This window comes from Macrotis lagotis, chromosome X, assembly GCF_037893015.1.
Source record: "Macrotis lagotis isolate mMagLag1 chromosome X, bilby.v1.9.chrom.fasta, whole genome shotgun sequence".
Classification (NCBI taxonomy): domain Eukaryota; kingdom Metazoa; phylum Chordata; class Mammalia; order Peramelemorphia; family Peramelidae; genus Macrotis; species Macrotis lagotis.
The window spans coordinates 670,536,390-670,557,209 of NC_133666.1; the positions used below are offsets into that span (position 1 = coordinate 670,536,390).

A 20,820-nucleotide genomic window follows, 5' to 3' on the forward strand; every position below is an offset into this window, starting at 1 on the left:
AAGAGATTTGAACCCAGGTCTTCTTGACTCTTAAGTCCACTAGGCCATGTGGTTTATACTTCCCCCTCCCTCCAAGAGTTGATCCAAACTATCTAATCGGAGTTCCATAGTACATATCACCTTCCACTTATGTACATTACCTGCTAACAGAAAGGAAGGATTTGTCTGAAGTATGATAACCATAACTGATGGTTGAATGTGAATGTTGTCCATCACATTTGACTCGAGTTTAGAACACCTAAACCATGATGGCTTGATTTATTTTGTCATCTTCTTATTATGGATTGTTTTTTGGATTCTGTTTTCTTCACTCTGCATCAGTTCCTATAAGTCCTCTGGATTCTCCTCCACTCATCATTCCCAGTGATACAGTGATGCTCCATTCTCTTTCCGTACCAAATATCTTACACATGTTTCCTGTCCAGATTTTGTTATTACATGGAGGTCTTCTCTCGCTGCCATCTGCCTCCTTGGGGATATTGTGTTTTGTATGCTTATTAAATAAAATTATAGACTATTAGACCTTGTAAGGACGTTTAATTTATATATCTTATCTCATTGCCCTAGAAAAATGCTTCTTATCCTTATTTCATGCTCTGGATCTCTCAGCCAGTCTGGTGAAGCTTAAGGATCTCTTCTCAGAAGAATAATAGCTTAATTTTCACATCAATCTTATTATGGGCCAGGACTCGACTAAGCACTTTATAATTATTATCTCTTTTAATCTTCACAATGACCCTGAGAGATAGGTGTTATTGTTATTATTATTATTATTATTATTAGTAGTAGTAGTAGTAGCAGCAGCAGCAGCAGCAGCAGCAGCAACAACTCACATTTATTTAGGGGTCAGCTGGGTGGCACAGTGGATAGAGTGCAAGGCCTAGAGTCAGGAAGACTAGTCTTCCCTAGTTCAAATCTGACCTTAGATACTTAGTAGCTGTGTGACTCTAGGCAAGTCACTTTACCTGTTTACCTCAGTTTCCTCATCTGGAAAGTTAGCTGGAGAAGAAAACGGCAACCACTCACTCTTCTGCCAGGAAAGTCCCAAATAGGGCCATAAAGAGTCTGACATGACTGAAAAATGACTGAGTAACAACAAAACGTTTATACATTGCTTACTATATAACTGTTATCTCATTTGATCCTCACAACAACCCTTGAGCCAGATGTTATTTATTCCCATTTTACAAATAAAGAGGAAGTGACTAGCCTAGGGTCACATAGTATTTGAGGCTGGACTTGAATGCAGATCTTCTTAACTCTGGGCCATGCGCTAGGCACTATGGCGCCACCTAGCGCCGCAATAGGCATCATCTCCTTGATATGGTCTTGGAGAGGAGAACAGACGAAAATGTCTTCAAATGCATAAAATAAAATTCGTGGGTTACAGTGGAAAGAAATCCCATTGAAATAGAATCCAGCCGGGGGGGGGGTCATAGACCCAGATTAAGAGCCTGTGTTACCCTCAGTCACCTCTTGACTTGGAACAGATGTTCTAGATGTCTCTGCAGGATCCTTTGGGTTTGGTCAAATAAAGAAGTCAAGGAAAGGAGTAGAGAGCCAGGATGGACCCCGGGATCCTTCACTCCATCACTTGTTTTAGAGAGAAAGACACTGATAGTAGACTGTGTCTAAGGCCACACTTTTTTATTTAGTTGTTTTAGCCCTGTCTGACTCTTCATGACTCCATCTGACGTTTTTTTGTCAGAGGTACTGGAGGGTTTGCTGTTTTCTCCTCCAGCTCATTTTACAGTTGAGGAAACTGAGGCAAATAGGATGAAGTGACACAGTTAGGCCATGTCCAAGGCCAGATTGAACTTAGGTCTACCTGACTCCAAGCCCAGGGCTGTATACACTGAACCACATAGCTGCACCCATTCTTTATATACCCTTCCATTGCTGTCTCAGCTTTTTGTGGCCTCCTAGATGTGATCATCATAACCTGAACTTCTCTGGGTCTCTTCCTTTCCCTTCTGAAATCTCTAGAATTGTTTAATAATTTGGACCAGAAATGGACCGGATACAAATGGATCAACCCACTCCCTCCTGGCTGGATCATGATATTTGGGTGGAGTAAGGCAGAGGCAGGGAGGGAGTTGGACTATGGTGGGTTTTATGAATCAAGCCTCAGCCATAAAGACTAAAATAACTGTGACAAATGAGGGCCAGATTCAGTCTCCATGATGTGTGATCTGCTCAGACCTGGTTGAGTTCTCCTCTTACCTTCTTCTCTGAAGTCTTTCCCAAAGCACATCCGATGTCATGTCGTCACAGCTACTTCACCCTAATTTGTATTTGCCTGTCACACATCAGAATTTAAGACTTGGAGAGGGGCAGCTCGGTGGCACAGTGGATAGAACACCACCCCTGGAGTCAGGTGTTCAAATCCGGCCTCAAATGACCTTCGGCAAGCCACTTAAACCCTTGCAAAAAAAAAAGACTTGGAGAGTGAACACTGTATTGGGATATATAGTAGCAGCCCACTGTGGGGAAAGGAGGTTGTCATACTTGATTGGAATCAAGAGAGCTAAGTTTCAGTCCTTCTGATGCTATCAGTGTGATGGGCATTTTTGCGGTTGATTTGTTTCAATGACATCTGACTCTTTGTGACTCCTTTTGAGTTTTTCTTGGCAAAGATACTGATGTGGTTGCTATTTCCTTCTCCAGCTCATTTTATAAATGTTTTTAAAAATTTTCCTCAATTACATACAAAAGCAATTTTTAACATTCATTTAATTTTTTTAAGTTCCAATTTTTTTCTCTGTTACCTTCCCCTTTCTGAAACAGTAAACAATTTGATAGAGATTAAATATGTTCAATCATGCAAAACAAATTAACATTTTAGTCCTGTTGTGAAAGAAGACATAGATCCAAAAGAAAAGAAGAGCCCCAAAAATATTGAAAGTGAAAAATCCTAAGTTCTGATCTACATTCAGACTCCTTCTGTTCTTTCTCAGGGGGTGGATCACACTTTTCAATACAAGTCCTTCAGAGTTGTCTTGTGCCATTGTGTTGTTGAAAATAACTAAATTGTTCACAGTTGTTCATCATACAGTGTTGCTGTAACTATTTACAGTTTTGCCTACTTCTCTTTGCATAAGTTTATAGAAGTCTTTCCAGGCTTTTCTGAAATCTATCTACTCCTCATTTCTTAAAATGCAGTAATATTCGATTCCAATCATATACCACAACTTATTCTTCAGCTCTTATTACAGATGAGGACTTCATTACAAATTCCTTTATGTCTGTGCCTCAGTTTCCTCATCTGTAGAATAGGACAGATAACAATGTATTACGCACCTAAAAACTGTTGGTTTTTACAAACCTTAAAGTGCTATGGAAATGTGGGTTTCCTGAGAATGATGAGGATGCTAGGAGGCTGCTGATTTGAACTCTCTGTTTCTGAGGAATTCAGCTCCCTACTCCTTTGCTTTCCTATCCCCTACTGGTAGAACCTTAGAGGTCATTTTTGGGGGGAACTCTGATAGAGTAAAGTGAACTATGGTTGGCCATGGGTGGTAGTGAGGCAGGGGAGGAAAGGGGAGGATAAGACTGGATTGTAGAATGATCAGCTCCCAATTTGTCACCTTCTCTCTTTCCTTATAGTGTTTGAACTGGTCAATCAGGGGTGAGTATTCCAGGCCGGAGGCTCCACCATATTTCCCAAGGGGCTGAGCTGAGGGCTGTGAGCCCAGAGACTGGGGGAGGGGAGCAATTACAGTGACCTAATTAATTTTTTTTTTTTGACTGATGAATGTTCAGGCCTGTAATGGAAGTACCAACAGTCAAGCCACTGACTGAGGACCAAGCCCGATTCTACTTCCAAGATCTCATCAAAGGCATTGAATACTGTAAGTCATTCTTGAATTAGTCTCGGAAGAGAGTAGGGTATTAAGGCGGTGGTGGAAGCACTTCTGAATTTCCCTGGGGACTGAGGGAGGAGTACATTCTCTAAGAAATAGTCATAAACTGCCTCAGGCTCTGCAATGACCAATTATGGCCAGGCTTTGTTGTTGTTGTTCTGTCCTGACTCTTCATGATCCCTTTGGAGTTTTCTTGGCAAACATGCTAGAGAGGTTTGGCAATTTCTTCTTCAGCTCATTTTACACATGAGGAAACTGAGGCAAGCGGGATGAAGGGATTTGTCCAGGGTCAGGGTCACTCAGCTAGTAAGTATCTGAGACTGGATTTGACTTTAGGTCTTCCTGACTCAAGGTCCAGCGTTCTATATATTGCGCCACTAAGCTGCCCTTTATGGTCAGAAATCAAAGACTAATCTTGGGTAAATAAAAATCAGGATATCTCCCAAATAGCACTGAAATCAGCACAGTTTGCTTAAAATTCAAAGGACTGAAAGATGGCCAATCCTTAGGGAAGAACAGTTAGTAAGATACAGTGTGGATTACCCTTTGTTTACTTTTCAAACCAACAAGACACAAGTCTTATTGCTTGAATCAAGACCTTTTTCAAATGGAAGGAAGGAAGGTAAGGAGCCTACTGTGTGCTAACTTCTTTACACATCTATAATTTGATCCTCACAACAACTATGGGAGGTAGATATTTTTATCCCTGTTTTGCAGTTGAGGAAACTGAGGCAAACAGATGTTAAGTGACTTGATTAGGGTCACATTGCTAGCAAATGTCTTGAGGTTGGATTTGAATTCAAGTCTTCCTGACCTGGTCCAGAGCACCACTTAGTTGCTTCATGAGAACATGCTGGATTTTCCAAGTCTTGCCTTTCTTTTCTGGGTCAGTGAAATCCGTAGATTATGACTTAAAATTATTTCTAGTTTTTGGAACAGAAGGGTAGTTTGTGAAGTTACTCCCCACTATGGTCTTGAGTGGAACACAGGACTTTTGTTAATTTTGAAGGTGGAGGAGGCTCTCTTTCTTTTCAGAGCAGGGTTAGGCCAGAGAGGACAGTAGAGAGCTAGAATTTACTATGAAACCCTGCTTCCAAACTCCTCGCCAGCCTTGGTCATCCCTGAGGCAGCTGAGCGTCTTCCCTGAGACAGTTTTCCTGTTCTAGAAGGTAGCAAAAGCACATGTGTTGATCTCAGGAGATCTGGGTTTGAGTCCAGGCTACCATTAGCTAACTGGGTGACTTTGGGCTTCATCCTAACTTCCCAATTTCCTTATCTATTGAATGAGTTGTAAGTTGGGTGGGGAGCTTTTCCGTGTCATCCTGTGACTGATGTGAGCCTCCCTCCCTCCCTCCCTCCCCAGTGCACTACCAGAAGATCATCCACCGAGACATCAAGCCTTCCAACCTCCTGGTGGGAGAGGACGGACACATCAAGATTGCCGACTTCGGCGTGAGCAATGAGTTCAAGGGCACTGATGCCCTCCTCACCAACACTGTGGGCACACCTGCCTTCATGGCCCCTGAAACACTCTCTGAGACCCGGAAGATCTTCTCTGGGAAGGTAGGATAGGTATGTGGGTGGGGATCCTGTTACACTGGAGGATCCATTGTACTGAGTTTATACCAAAAAAGCATTGACTTTTAACACCTTACTATGTACTTAGAGCCAGGAATAAGTTGATGCCTCCACCCTGGAAGAGTTTACATTCTAATGGGGGGGTGCTAGAAAAGGGGATGCCAAGGTGGCATCTTGGTGTGGAGGTAACTGAAGTATTAGGAAAACCTGCTTCTAGACATGATAAGGCAAAAGGTCATCTATCAGACTTAGGAGATTCAGGGAGTGGACAGAGCTTGGGTTTGGAGTCAGGAAGACCTGGATTCAAATACTTCCTTTGATGCTTGCTGTGTGACCCTGGGCAAGTCAGGTTACCTCTGAGCTTGTTTCTTCATTATCTGCAGGGTCCCTTTCTCTTGTTCGGGGTTAAAATGAACTATTTCTATTACAAAGTATTTTGCAAAATTTTAAGTCCTTTAAGAATGTCAGATGTTAGGGGCGGCTAGGTGGTGTAGTGGATAAAGCGCTGGCCCTGGAGTCAGGAGTACCTGGGTACCTGGGTTCAAATGTGGTCTCAGACACTTAATAATTACCTAGCTGTGTGGCCTTGGGCAAGCCACTTAACCCCGTTTGCCTTGCAAAAAAAACCCTAAAAAAAAGAATGTCAGATGTTGATGAATCTAGATGGAGTCAAAGTATATAGAGGCTGGAGTCTGAAATAGGAAGACTTGTCTTCCTGACTTCAGATGAGGCCTCACTCTTTTTTTTTTTTAATTTTATTTATTTAAGGCAATGGAGTTAAGTGACTTGCCTAAGGTCACAAGCTAGGCAATTATTATGTCTGAGGTTGGATATAAACTCAGGTACTCCTGACTCCAGGGCCAGTGCTCTATCCACTGCGCCACCTAGCCACCCCCTGGACTCACTTTTGGTAGCCTGGGCAAGTCACTTCACCCTGAATGCCTAAAAAATTAAAAAAAAAAATGCCAGCTATTTCTGCTGCTATTGTTGTCATCTTCCTCTTCTCTTTTCAGGCTCTGGATGTATGGGCTATGGGAGTGACCCTCTACTGCTTTGTTTTTGGCCAGGTAACTCAGTAACTCTCCCACCTCTTACCTAATCCAACATAGGAGGGAGTGAAGTGGTGGTACCCATCTGGTCACTGATATTCACTCTCATATAATCATAGAGCTGGGAAGGACTCAGAAGCCACTGGGTTCAACCTTCTCATTTTACAGATGGGAAAAATAAAACCCAAGGCCATGAAGTGACCTTGTGTAGGGTCACAAGATAGTAAGTGGAAGAGCCAGAATTTGAACTCGTCTTGAATCAAAACCTAGTGTTGGTTCATCAAGTGGAGTCTGTGATCCAACTGGACAGACACTGTATTGACCTCTTCTAGGGCACCACAGAGCCTAGATCAGGAATCAGGAATCCCAGGGGGCCCACATGTAGGCTCAGATACTTACAAGCTATGTAATTCTGGACAAATCAGTTCAGTGTCCTCATCTGTAAAATGGGCTGCCTCCCAGATTGTCGTGAGGATAAAATGAGATATTTGTTAAGCGCTTTGCCAGCCTTAAAATAAGCACAAGATAAATGCTAGTTCCTCCTCCTCATCATCATAGTTATTACCATTTTTCTTGTTATAGTTCTTGTCAGTTGCCATTTTCAGATTTCTCTATCTAGATCCAAGAATGCAGAAGAGTGGCCTTTTCCATTTGTGTCCTTGGCCTCTGTCCAGGGAAGCTTGAATCTCTAGCCCTGTGAAGGCCACTGAGTATTGAGGAAGGTTGGAAGTTTGGGGATAGGGATTCTCTCTGGATGTGACCTTTGTAGGGAGAGGACCAGGAAGACCTTTTCAACATGGTGATCTAATAGAAAGCCCCATGCAAACTGCCACTTTTCAAGTCAGTATCTCTGTCTATCACTATGAGATTCTGTTCTCTAGGAGAACTGGGGGCCTCTGACTTAGTCATCTATGTGGCCTCATGGCTTCTAGAACCAGGCCCTGACAGAAAAGGCATGTTGAATGGAGGCAGTTGTCCTTGATAATGAGCATGAAGGGTATCCTGGCAAAAGGACTGGAGAGTTGGCCTTAAAATCAGAAAGAATTGGATTTGAATCCTGCCTCTGATACATACCAGCTGTGTGACCCTAGGCAAAGTAGTGAATCCAGACAAACTCTTTAAGATGAGAGTATCAATGAAGAGCTTCCCAAATAGTTGAGATTTATCAGTCTAGGTTGAGAAAAATCATAGTCATATGAAGAGTTAGCACTGTGGGAGCTGATGCCATCTATTTCTTACCTGATTGGGGGAGAGGGGAAGAAGTGAAGGGGAAATGGGAAAACAAGGCACCCTCAGAAGTCATATGCTAAAGTCACAGTGGGACCAACCGTGATATGTAGCTGTTGCCTTTACCACTGATGGCTTCAGTTTTTCCTAAGAATTTAAGGGTAGTTGCTTTCTTCCCTGGATTGGACTTAACTTGGTTTCTCTGTCTATGACACAAGGAATAATTCTTGCCATCCAGGTTCAGTGGTGAAAGGCTGGTCCCTTTGATACAGGAGTGTCTTTTTACAAATATTCCTAGAGAAAAATGATGGGAGTCAGTCAAGAATGTGCTGATAAATGCTTAATAACCGGCTCTCAGAGGGAAAATGCTCACACACACAACACACTTCTTAATTAAATCTGGATTATTGAAATTTTTTCTATCACTTTATTGAGGTTAGATAATTAATACAACAATAAAACAAGCCTTGATTTGCAGCATTTGCCAATTTCCAAGGTGCAGGTCCTCACACTGAAAATTTAACAACCAACTCTCTGGAGCCAATTTCCAAACTGCAGATCCTCACACTGAAAATTTAACAACCAGCTCTCTGGAGCCAATTTCCAAGCTGCAGATGCTCACACTGAAAATTTAGCAACCAGCTCTCTGGAGCCAATTTCCAAGGTGAAGATACTCATACTGAAAATTTAGCAACCAGTGCTCTGGAACCAATTTCCAAGGAGCATATGCTCACAGTGAAAACCAAGTGGCTCTCTGGAGCCAAGTTCTAAGATGTCTGTGATCATACTGAAAATGTACCAATTATCTGGAGTCCATGAGTTGGCTTTAACATGCCATTGGAACCAACTGATTCTTTAATGACTTTTTTTCTCTAGTGCCCATTTATGGATGAACGGATCTTATCTTTGCATAGTAAGATCAAAAGTCAGGCCCTGGAGTTTCCAGACCAGTAAGTACCACTCAAAATCTCTGCAACATATATTACAGTTATCCCCTTTTTTTTAATTCACAGGGTCATCACCCTACATCTGGCCCTTAATGCCTTCATGTCCCATCACCATGCCTTTGCTTAAGCTATCCGTCAAGTTTGAAATGCCCTCTTACTGACTGAGCCCCTTTTTTAAAAGATATAGTTCAGGCACCACTTTCTATATAAAGCTTTTCTTGGTTCCCCCCAAGTGATAATCCATCCCCCCCCACCATCTTGTATTTATTCTCTTTATATTTTTACTTTCTATACTTATATATATGCTTGGCTCCCTTATTAGAATGTGATCTCCTTGAGGAAGGAACTGTTTCAACCATTGTCTTGATTTCCCCAGCACCTTGATAAATGTTGGTTGATCAGATGGTTGATTGCTGTCTGTCTTCTCCATCTCAGGCCTGATATTGCTGATGATTTGAAGGACTTGATTGTGCGAATGTTGGATAAGAATCCCGAATCCAGGATCATTGTCCCAGAAATCAAGGTACTTCCAGCCAGTCCAGTCCTGGGGGCTGCCAGGGAGGGGGTGCGGGCCAGGGCAGCAGGCACATCGTGTGGCTTAATCTCTGTCCTGTGTGCTTCGATGTGTTTGGCTGACTTTCCCTGGGGCACAAGCCTCTGCTTCCTCCGCCCCAACCTCAGTTGGTATCAGGCAGCTGATGTGTCCCCTTCTCCCCTTCCACATTGTGCCACCTTTAGGCGACCATGAGATTGTTGATGGCACTGCCTGAGTTCATCTGCTGGGCACTTGTGTATCCCCATCCTGGTTCTGGTGGTCTGCTGCCTTTTCCCCTTGTGCTCAGCTCAAACCTACCGGACTGTTGAGTTGGGTCTATCGCTCCTGCCTTCCCTGTGGCAGAAGGGCGAGCACTGGTGGCTTTCTCCAAGGTTGAATTGACCCTGACCCTGACCCTAACAGGCTGAGACCTCATTCTCTTCCTCCTGTGCAACAAGGAAGCTTCCCAGGATGCAGCTTCACTTGTCCCTGCGGAGCTCCTAGGCTTAGGAAGGAGCCGGGGTCTTTGTCCAGCAAGTCTTGAGCTGACTGACCAGGAGAGCTGGGCAGGGAAAAAAGACCTTTGCCCTAACCAGGGAAGGAGCTTCGGAATGCCATATTGTGTTTGAAAGAGGTGGAATGGAGTCAAAATGTGGTGTGTTGTGGAAATGTAGTCTGGGAGAATACCTGAGATGGGAGGGTCAGGACTCCGGAGTTCCCTCTTTCCAACTTTGCTGCCAATTACCACTAACCTTTTGGGCCTAGTTACTGTCTTCCCTGAGCCTTGTTTGTGCCTTTTGAAAAAGAGTCAATTCATAGGATCATCATGAAATCATAAATCTAGAACAGAAGCTGTCTGAGGCTCAGAGAAGGGCAGTGACTTCCTCAAGGTGTCATGGATCCTAGATAATGAGGCAGAGGGCAGGCTTAGGAATTACAGGATGGAAGCAGGACCTGAGGTAGTAATAATGTGTTGTTGGCCTTAGCAAGATTTAAAGTTGTTTTTTTCAAATGGATATGAAGATAAGTCCAAAGTGTCTGTGATCTTAATGGTCCTCCCTCCCCTCCTTTCCATATTTCCTTCTGATCTCTCTCCCCTCACTGCTTCCTGCCACCATCCATCTGCCTGGCTGGCCCACTCACTTGCATGTCTACTTGGGTGGGCTGTCCCCTCTCTGGTCTTCTCCCTGCATGCTCCTTCTGTCCAGCTGGCAGGTCATCCGTGTTGCTTTCCGTCCTCCCGGAGGTGCGCCCGCCCCTCACTCCTCCTGTTATTCATTGAAGCTACACCCTTGGGTCACAAGACACGGGGCGGAGCCGCTGCCCACGGAGGATGAGAACTGCACCTTGGTCGAGGTGACCGAAGAGGAAGTGGAGAACTCCGTCAAACACATCCCCAGCCTGGCGACTGTGGTAAGGCGGGCAGAGCCCACTGAGTGCAGAGACCGAGACAGAGAGAGAGGAAGGCAGGAGCGCCTGGCTAGGGAGACCCAGTGAGAGGCAGAGAGCTGGGAGAGCTTAGCTTCTTGCCAGTGAAGACCTAAAGGAGACAACCTTTTGTCTTGGAGCCTCCACTGACTTCTGTGAGATTGGAAACAGGAATGCTAACTTTGGGAAATTCTGAATTTCATGCTCAGAGGAATTACACATGGGGAGGGGGAAGGAGATAAGATGGTGAGCTGGAGAGATTTTGAGGGAGCCACAGACCACTTAGAGGGAGGGACTGATAACAGTCAAATCTCAAAATATCCTTCATTGGAATAAGTGGGCTAATAGAAGAAGCCTGCTGAGGATCCTGCATAGGTTTCCATTATCTGGGGGAGAGCCTAGGACTTTCACTTTCAGATGGGGACCGAATTGGTGATTTCATTGATATAAGGGACTCCCAGATAAGGTAACTCCCTACCCCAGTGCAGATTGGCACCTTCTCTGTAACTTAGAGACTAACCTTGTTAAGTGACTTACTCAAGATCATAGAGCCAGTTCATATCACTGTGGGCACTTTAGCTATACTTCCTCTCTTGAAAAAGCCTGGATAAATTTCCCTCTTCACCCTAGTAGCAACTGAATCTCCTGAAGTTGCCACAGGGCTGCTTGATACCCTTATACCCTAGAGTTTGGGTTTATTCCAGAAGGGGGGGAAGTAGAGGAGCTTGGGACCCCAGGCCTCCTGCCCTGCCTTCTCACGTTGGTGAGCCAGCACCGGGGATAGGATCTTGTTCCCCAGCTAGTTGTAGATTGACTGTGAAGGTGCCATCTGGATGAACAGGTTGTGTCCTAGCTCCCTCCTGTGGGCTTGCCAGAAACAAGCCAATCTGTCCATCAGATCCCTGACCTTGACTTGTGGGGTCCCCAGTGAGGAGATGACTCGTCAGAATAGATAAAGGGGTTCAAGGGCATTAGGGTCAGTCTTGATGGGACCATGGTAGACTTCCTGAGGTTTGAAATCTCAGCTTGGAGTAATTTCCCTTTGTCATGATGAGGACAAGTCTTAGACTTCCACTCGCTCAGCTCTGCACCTGCCGGACCCCACCTTGCCTCTTCACACACTCACTCCGTATTTCTCTCATTCTCTCCCTCTCAGTCTTTGAATCTCCTGGGCCTGGAATTCATGAACATCCTTCTCCTCTCTTTCTATAGGTCTCTGCATGTCAATCACAACTTAAAATCTCACCACCTCTTCACTCTTCTCCGTCTCCCTTGGGTAGTGTTTCTCCTACACCCAGTGGTGTGGGCCCCTGAATGCCATCCCTCAGATTCTTCAGTTTGTGGCTGTGGGCACAACCTCTGCCTGGGCAAAGGGAGGCATCGGATTTAGAGCCTTTTGATCTTCACCAAAAGAAAATCCTGTGACTCTCCCTGCCCTGGTGAAAGCATATGGGTCTGAGCTTTCAGCCTCTGAGCCTGGTGGGGGTGGCCTTTTGCTCCTGTGCCTTTGAAGGGATATGCTCCCCATCTCCTGGGCAGTTAAATAGAAGAGATGTTTCTGGTTGTCTGGGAGGCACCAGCCTGGCTCGATGTGCCAGGAAATAGCTCAGAGAGAAGACCAGAAACAGTCCCTGGAGGGACTGGGAAAGGGGGAGTGGGGAATCTGACCTCAGTCTTCAGGAATTGAAAGAGCTGCCATTTGGAAGAAAAATCAGATATTTTCAATGGAGAAAGGTTATTGAGATGCAGATTTAGGATTGATGTCAGGAAAAATATTCTTGAAGTTTGGTTTTTTTTAAAAATGCAGTGGACTTCCCCAGGAGATATTGTAAACTTGGAGGCACAGTGGTTAGTTGGAGCATTGGTCATAAGGTCAGGAAGGCCTGAGTTCAAATTCTTCCTCAGACATTTTACTGGCTGTGTGACCCAAGTTAGCCAAGTTATTTAACCTCTGCTACCTCAGTTTCTTCAACTGTAAAATGGGTAACTGTAAAACCAAACTCCCAAGATTGGTCAAAGAAGATAATTTATAATTTATAATTTCTGCTTTGTAAACCTTATTAATCTCTATTTGCCTCAGTTTCTTCAACTGTAAAATGGGGGTCACAATAACACCAAACTGGAATTGCTTTTTGAACCTTATTAATCTCTATTTCCCTCAGTTTCCTTAACTGTAAAATGGGGTTAAGAATAACACCAAACTGCCAAGGTTGTTCAAAGAAGATAATTTATAATTTGTGTGTGTGTGTATATTAGTGGGTTCCCCTTCAACGGGAATTCATCTAAAGCTGGGAGGGCTCTTGCCCACCCTCCCTCATTTTATAGTCAGGGAAATTAAATGCCTTGCCTAGGGCAGAATAGGTAGTGACTGTCTTAGGCTAAGGCAGGATGTTCATCCAGAGGCTAGTAGACCACTTGGGAGTGCTGCGGAGGATTCCCGTTCAGATTTTAGATGGGGTGCATGACCCCCCACATCCTTCTGACTCTCAGATTCCACAATTCCTGGGGGCTAGCTCTGTGGGTCCTCTTGTTAAAATGACTGGTGAAGTCTTAAATCCCCCCCCCCCACTAGGCCTTGGCTACTGGTGCTCTCAAGTTGGACAGATCCCTGTCCTTGGTGCTGACACCACAGGTCTCCTCCATCAGTCTTCCTCCAATGTGCAAATGGCACAGGTCAGTTAACATTTAATGACTGACTTACTCTGCGGCAGACCCTGTGCTTGGCTCTGAGAAAGAAAGGCAAAACCCAAGCCCTGTTTTCAAGGAGTTCATTTTCTAATGGTTGAGAAAACTTGTCTACAGCTATGTGCCAGATAGATATATATACACCAGAGGGGAAGAAATGAGTAGCTGGGGGCCTGGGAAGGGCCTCCTGCTAGACAGGTAGCACAGCCAGCCTTGGTTAGCTGGAGTTTTTCTCTTGAGGCCTATACTACCTGGAGAGGAATAATCCACAAAACATTGACTGTCCCAATATAAAGCATTAAGGGAATACAGAGCCATCTAAGGTTGTTGATTTTTAAATTAAAGCTTTTTGATTTTTTTTTCTTTTTTTCTTTGCAAGGCAATGGGGTTCAGTGATTCACCCAGAGACAAAATCATTGATCCTTGACACAATTTGCTAGCTTGTGAAGGATTTAGAACCATAGATTTAGAGTTGGAAGGGACCTTAGAGATCATTGAATCCAGACTTCTCATATCATGGATGAAGAACCTGAGACCCAGAGTTTCTTGTTTCTTGTTCAGAGTGACACAGCTAGTCAGGGTCTAAATTGAGACTTGATCCAGGTCCTCTTCAACCATTTTGTTCCGTTATCCACTATATACACTGCCTCGTCTAATATAAGGAGAGAGTAGGATGAAGGGAATTGAGTTACAAAGCTTTGTTATGGAACAGTCAAGGTAGAGGAATTAAGAGCCAGGCCCAGGAGAGGCGGCAGTAATCCTTAGAAAGGAAGAGATCAGTTATTCAACAAGTAGTTATTAAGTACCTACAATGACAAACATCATGCTGGAACTGAAGGGCCTTTTGTAAGAAGAGCTTTCTGCTAGGTCCTTGGTTGGATTTCTCCCAGACAGGAACAGGATCTCTTGCCTAAAGGGCACTGACGAGGTGGATCCCTGGGAACTGAGTGCCTACTGTTGTGGCAGAGAGGCTCAAGGGGGCAAGGGACTGTGGGTGAGTCTTGCTGCCTTTTGTACCTGGGCAGTCATGGACATACTCTTCTCTTGCTCTCCAGATTCTTGTGAAGACCATGATCCGTAAACGATCTTTTGGGAACCCTTTTGAGGGCAGCCGGCGGGAAGAACGTTCCTTGTCTGCCCCTGGAAACCTGCTCACGTGAGTACCCTTCTCCTGTCTGATCTCTCTGTCTCTCTCTGTCTCTCTGTCTCTCTGTCTCTCTCTGTCTCTCTCTCTGTCTCTCTCTGTCTCTCTCTCTCCCCCCCCCCCCCCCCCCCAGCCTTCACGGGGGCCTGGAAACCCTGAGGGAGAAGGCCTCTGGCTTCTTTTGTCATCTTTAGGCAGGCTTCCGCTCTGGCCACGGGAGCATCTGCCTCACAACCGTGAGTAAGTCACATGACCCTTCACTGTCAAATAGGGATTAAAGTATTTGTGCCTTACTGTTGATAAGATGATATGTAGAAGCTCCATAACATCTCACAGGGCGGAGGAAGGAATGCAAAGTGGTGTGCTGTAGTGAGAGAGTGTTGGGAAATGGAAAGACCTGGGTTCAAATCCTTTTTAACTGTGTGATTTTAGTTTTCTAGCCTCAGCTTCCTCGTCTGTAAAGTGAGAAGTTTGGACTCAATGGCCACTAAGGACCCTTTTCATTTTAAATCTATGATCCCCATGAACCTTAGTTATACATCATGCCCAGTGGCACTTCTTGGTAGATGAAGCCAACAGTAACCAACCTGGACCATACTGTGAATGAAGGGATTTGGTCCTTCCCATCTGTCACATCTTCTTTTTCCTCTATTCTTTTCCAGCCTATATTTTATTCTTGTAGGACTTTGCTCTCAATTACATTAGAGGCCATTAATTGAAGATAGGTGAGACCACTCTTTGTTTGGGATTTTGAGAAAGAAAAAGTCTTTAGAAACCAAAAGACTAACTCTGAAATGGTAGAATTTTAGACTCAGTCATCTACTATAAAGGAATACTCAGAGAACTAGGCCTGAAGTCAGGAGGATCCGAGTGTGAATCCTGCCTCAGACCCTGACCCTAGAAAAGTCTGGTTGATTCGGTTTCCTCATCTGTAAAATGGAGGGGGGGGGAAGTAAAACACTTTACACAGTTATTGGAGGACCAAGTAAGGATAACATACAAAATACTTTTCAAACCTATATAAATGTTAGCTATTATTTTTTTCCCAAGAAAGGGCCTCCTTGGGAGGTCTATGATAAGGAAGCAGTAGCCCCTGCCTGAAGGCCAGCACAGGCTCTCTTGGAGACCTTCATTCTTTCAACAAAATTTTACTAATTATCTACTATGTATTTGGGACCTTGATAGTCACTGAATATGCAAAGACAAAAATAAAATGAGATGGCCTCCGCTGTCCTCCATTTTACTGGAGAAGGGGAGATAGAATTCATACACATTATATTCTTCCTGAAACCTCCACATAAAGACAGCTCAGAAGCCCAGGAATTCTGCATCTCACTCTTTAGATTCCATCACTTGATTATGTCTCCTCTCCCCATCTCCTTCCCCTCTTGAGGTAAAAGAGTCACAATCTGCATCAGTGAACGTGCTTCCCCCAATGACAAAATCATGGATCTTTGGCACAATTTGCTGGCTTGCAAAGGATGGTTTAGAACTATAGATTTAAAGGTATAAGTGATCTTGGAGGGTATTGAGTTTCAAAGGATGGGGAAGGCAGGGAAGGAGCCAGAAGATAAGAAGAGATTGAAGATTAATGAGAGTGGGGATGATTGTGGAGACAGTCTGCTGGAGAAGATGGTAAGGGATGGGCTCAAAAGTTGGCCTTGACAAAGAGAAGAGCCAACTCTGTGATCAGGGGCTAGAGTGAAGGAGGAGATAATGAGAGATTGGTGTCAGAGAGATGTGAGGTGAGGAGGGAACAAGTGGATAAAGAGTAAAAATTAAACAGAGAAACGAGATTGAAGGGGTAGACTCCCAGAAGAGATCGAGTGGTGAGAACAAGGTTTTCTTCTGAGACTTTAACAAAGGAGAGAATCAAAGGTAATGTTGAGGGGACTTGAGATGTAGAAGTTGGAAGCACAGTGGAGAAAGGAGTAAGTCATCAGCGTTAATTGAATGAAAGACCTGGGCATTTGAGGGAGGGAGTTGGCAGGATCTAGATTGAAGTCTCCAAGTTCACTGACAAGGCTAGGGTAGAGAGGAAGACAGTGAGCCAGCTCGGGTCACCTGGATCTGGGGAAGGTCATCTGTCTGTTTTTGAACAGACCTCAAAGGATGAGCAGGTTTCATAGTATTCAGAAAAGGACTTGGAAATGACAGTGGGGAGTAAGGAGCCCTCTCCTCCTGCCTGGGACCTGAGTGTTTGGGCTGGGGAAGGATCTTTTGAAGCTCTCCTGAGTCCTTTCTCATGTCCCTTTTCCTTCCCCTTCCCCCAATTTCAGAAAAAAACAAACAGGGGGATGTGAGCCCTTCCGGGAGTCCAAGGTAAAGCCAGCTCTACCTGCCTGCCTGCCTGCCTAGGCCTCTGTCTGCCTGTGCATCTCTGGGGGCACGGGGATGGCTGCTGAGCACGTGGGCCCTTGGATCTGGGGGTCAGGGGGCCTGCCCACTCCCTCTACACTCAAAGTACTAGGAGAGCTGAGGCACTGACCCAGGCCCCCACCTAAGGAGCATTGGTGGAGAAGGAAGCCAGGGGCTAGGGGATGGGAGTGGGTGTCCCTTCAAGGATCTCCTTGGCATGGGTGTGAGGATGCTTTGGAGGGCACCAAGTGCCCTCTCAACAATGTGACTGAGGGACTGGGACCACCTTGGACTCAGTGCATGCAGTCCTGTGATCTGCTGCTGCATGGAGCTGGAGGGGAGGGTATCCAGGGATTTGAAGTTAAGGGGCCTGGCATCACCCAGCACTGTGCATGGGGATCAACATGCAATTGGCTGCTGCCAGGGGATTGGAGCTAAGACCCTAGAGCAGAGGGGAGGGTAGAGAGGGAACACGTGCAGTTGTTGTCACATCTGGTTGGGGTGGGAGCTTCAGTCTGAGGGATCTTCTTCCCTTTCCCACACTCTAACCCCTTAGGCCAATAATATTAAACTACTCATTCTCTGAAGGTCATTTTTAAAAAGAACCCATGTGGATCACAATGGGAAATGGTGTTCTTGAGATATTTCAGGGGACATAACTTTTTTTTTTCAATTAACCATTTATTTTTCTCTCTTCTACCTCCCTGCCCCTAATTGAAACACAAAACCCCCTATGACAAATATTCAAGGTCAAGCAAAACAATTTCTGCAGAGGCCATGTCTAAAAATGTTTTCTGACTGCATGCAGAGTCCATTCACCTCTCTGTCAGGGGTGGGTAGCATGATCAGGTCTCTGGAATCCTGGGTGGGTTGGTTGCTGTTTCCTCAGAATCCTGCAGTCTTTCAAAGTCATTTGTCTTTGCATTCTTGTTATTGTGTGGATTGTTCTGGTTCCGCCTGTTTCACTCAGCATCAGTTCAAGCAAGCTTCTCAGGCTTCTCTGAAACTATACCTTTTTGTTTTTTGATCACCCAATAGTACTCCGTTGTATTCTTCTATCATATCTTATTCAGTCAGTTTCCGGTTGATGGGCATCCCCTCAGCTTCCAATTCTTTGCCACCATAAAAAAGAGCTGCCATGTGTTTTGGTACATCTTGGGAAAGGACTTAGTTGCCTCATCCTTTCCTAGGTGGTGTAGTGGGAAAGAACATGAAATTTGGAATCAGAGGCAAATTCTACTTCTACTCATGCCATGTGACATTGGGCATGCCCCCTCCCCTCTCTGGGCCTCAGTTTGCTCATCTGTAAAATGAGGGCTTTGGACTAAATGATTGTGGTTCTCTTAAATGAATTTCCCACTCTTAATCCCTGTGATGTCAGTCAGTCTCTATAAACTGTATAATTCCCTACCTCAAGCTATTTCCAAATCGTTTACAATTTTAGAAATGAGAAATCATTGGAATTTATAACTTTGCCTTTATGTGTGTCTTCAGCTTGATTTGATGATCTTTTATTATTATTTACTAAGGACAGGGAGCTGGTCCTTCACAGTTCAGTCTGGTGGATAAAAAGGGTATTGGAAATGAGTATAATAAATACTAGGGAAGCTAGATGATACAAGGTGTAGTGCACTGGACCTGGAGTCAGGAAGATCTGAGTTCAAATCCAGCCTCGAACATTTACTAGCTGTATGACCCTGAGCAAATCAACTAACCTTGCTTGTCTCGGTTTCCCCAATCTGGCAAATGAGCTGGAGAAGGAAATGATAAATAACTCTGGTATTTTAGCTAAGAAAACTGTCTGGACAAGATCTGTGGGGGTCATGTAGAGATGTTGCTTCTCGGGGGTCCATTTGGGGTGTAGTCATCAGAGGACTATTGCTTTAGGAAGGGACCTCAGAGATCCTCCCCAGTCCAGACCCTTCCACAAAAATGAAGATTTGGAACTAGTGAAGCTGGATGCAAATCCTAGTTTACAAGATCCTAGATTTAGATGCCAACAAGTCCAACCCCTCCATTTTACAAATGAGGAAACTGAGGCAGAGGTTAAAAGGCTCCTCACAGGGCTAATAAGTGTCCGAGATGTCATTTGAACCCAGGTCTTTCTGACTCCAAGTCACTTATTGCCTGTGGTAATCAGTTAACCTTTCTGTACCTCAGTTTCACTATCTGTAAAATAGGAGATTGGGTCAGACCTTTGAAGTACTTTCTAGCTCTATTTCTATGACCACAGTTATTTCAAATCAGTCAATCAATAGACATTTATTAAACTCCTTTATTGGGCCAGGAACTATATGTCATTATACCCTGAGGATACAAAAGAAGCAAAGGACTGTCCCTACCCTCAAGGAGCTTACAGTCTAATGTGGAGACCACAAACAAACACATATGTACAAAGCAAACTATACATAGGGTAAATAGGACATAATTAACAAAGAGAAGGCACTAGAATTTGAGAAGGATTGGGGAAAACTTCCTGTAGAAGGTGGGATTTTAGTTGGGTCTGAAAGAAATCTTGGGGTAGTTGGAGTGAAGGAGGGAGAGCATTCCAGACATGGGGAGCAGCCACAGAGAATACTCAGAGCCAAGAGATGGAGTTTTTGGTCTATAGGACAGTCAGAAAGCCAGTGTAATTGGATCCAAGAGTGTTTTGAGGTATAAAGAGCCTGAAAAGGTGGTAGGGGCCATGTTAGGAAGGGCTTGGAATGTCACATAGAGCATTTTGCGTTTGGTCCTAAAAAAGGGAGCCCCTGGAGTGTGTGTGTGTGGGGGGTGATAAGATCAGACATCTGTTTTAGGAAGATCTCTTTAGTTGCTGAATGGAGATGGATTGGAGTGGGAAAAGCAACTATAGCAGGAGTCCAGGTGTGAGGTGATGGGGGGTGGCAATGTCAGAGGAAGGAAGGGGGCAGAGGCAGTATCAAGAGGCCCTGGCATCTGATCAACTGTGAGGAGTGAGGGATGGTGAGAATCTAAAATGATAACAAGTCATGAGCCTTGGGCTTTGGGAATGATGGTTCTGCCCTCAACAGTTGTAAGGAAGGGAAGACAAAGGGTGGCGTAAGGGGAAAGACCACGAGTTCTATTTTGCACATAGTAAGTTTAAGGTGTCTACCGGTCATACAGTTTAAGTTGTTTGAGAGGCAGTTTGGAGGGGTGAGATTGAAGGGTGGGTAGTGGCTGAAACAAACTGTGTAACCTACCCGTGGTCAAATGAATCTCAGAGCTAGGGTTGAGCCCAAGGCTGGGACTGCAAGCATTGCCATAGCTCTCCAAAGAGCTCCTTTATTTCCATTCTGATCATCAGCCCAGGAACCAAGTCTGCTCTTTACCCTCTGCTGGACTTGGGAGAGAGGAGAGGAAGCCTGTTCACAGGCCAGCTGAGGCAAAGGGGAACCAGTCCATTATGTGCTGCCTTTGTGGGTCAGCTTCCCTGGTGGGCTGCCACTGGGAGGAGGAAGTCTGAATGACCATTGGTTTTCTGTGTTTCAAGCAGGAAGCAAGGCAGCGAAGACAGCCTCAGATGTACCGACCTGCCACATGTCGGGGAGGAGGAGGTGGTCTGGTGAAAACTGCTGCCCTAGTGGAAGCGCGGGCACCAGACCGTCTGATGGATAATGGGCACCGGCCGCTGCCACCGCCAGGAGAAGCAATGATGGAGCCTGAATAGCGTCAGGTGGGCATGTCCACAGACCGGCCTGCCCACCTCTACGGGCCCGTGCCACCAACACATTGTTTCCATAGCCGCATGTCCTACTGAAACCGACCACTTGTGTAAAGCGTTGCCCGTCATCTCTGGTTGTTTCTTTTCCATTGTCGTTTTAAGGGGTGGGGGGCGGGGGGAGGCATGGCATCTACTCCACAATTTGGACGTTGGCCTTCAGCAGGCAGGAAGGCCTAGAGAGAGTTGCTGCAGGCTCCTTAACTTGCCACCTTCAGGGTGGGAGGGATGGATGAGGCGACTCCTTTGGAGAAAAAGTTTTGATGCCAAATATTTCAAGTCTTG

At 45.0% G+C, this 20,820-nt stretch overlaps 1 protein-coding gene across 5 annotated transcripts in view; it reads left to right on the forward strand.

Moving 5' to 3' along the window:
• CAMKK2 (calcium/calmodulin dependent protein kinase kinase 2) overlaps positions 1–20,606 on the forward strand; it is a 63,179-nt gene extending 42,573 nt beyond the window's left edge. The window contains exons 8-17 of one of the 5 annotated variants that reach the window (XM_074205595.1): positions 3,607–3,628; positions 3,763–3,851; positions 5,227–5,426; positions 6,455–6,508; positions 8,594–8,667; positions 9,100–9,187; positions 10,484–10,612; positions 14,368–14,468; positions 16,736–16,778; positions 20,308–20,606. In XM_074205595.1, the coding sequence (XP_074061696.1) occupies positions 3,607–3,628; positions 3,763–3,851; positions 5,227–5,426; positions 6,455–6,508; positions 8,594–8,667; positions 9,100–9,187; positions 10,484–10,612; positions 14,368–14,468; positions 16,736–16,778; positions 20,308–20,484 (977 nt within the window). In that variant the 3' untranslated portion in view covers positions 20,485–20,606. The remainder of the gene's footprint in view (positions 1–3,606; positions 3,629–3,762; positions 3,852–5,226; positions 5,427–6,454; positions 6,509–8,593; positions 8,668–9,099; positions 9,188–10,483; positions 10,613–14,367; positions 14,469–16,735; positions 16,779–20,307) is intronic. The other 4 variants (XM_074205591.1, XM_074205592.1, XM_074205593.1 and 1 more) reach the window with 4 other exon arrangements.
• The last annotated feature ends 214 nt before the right edge of the window (positions 20,607–20,820 follow it).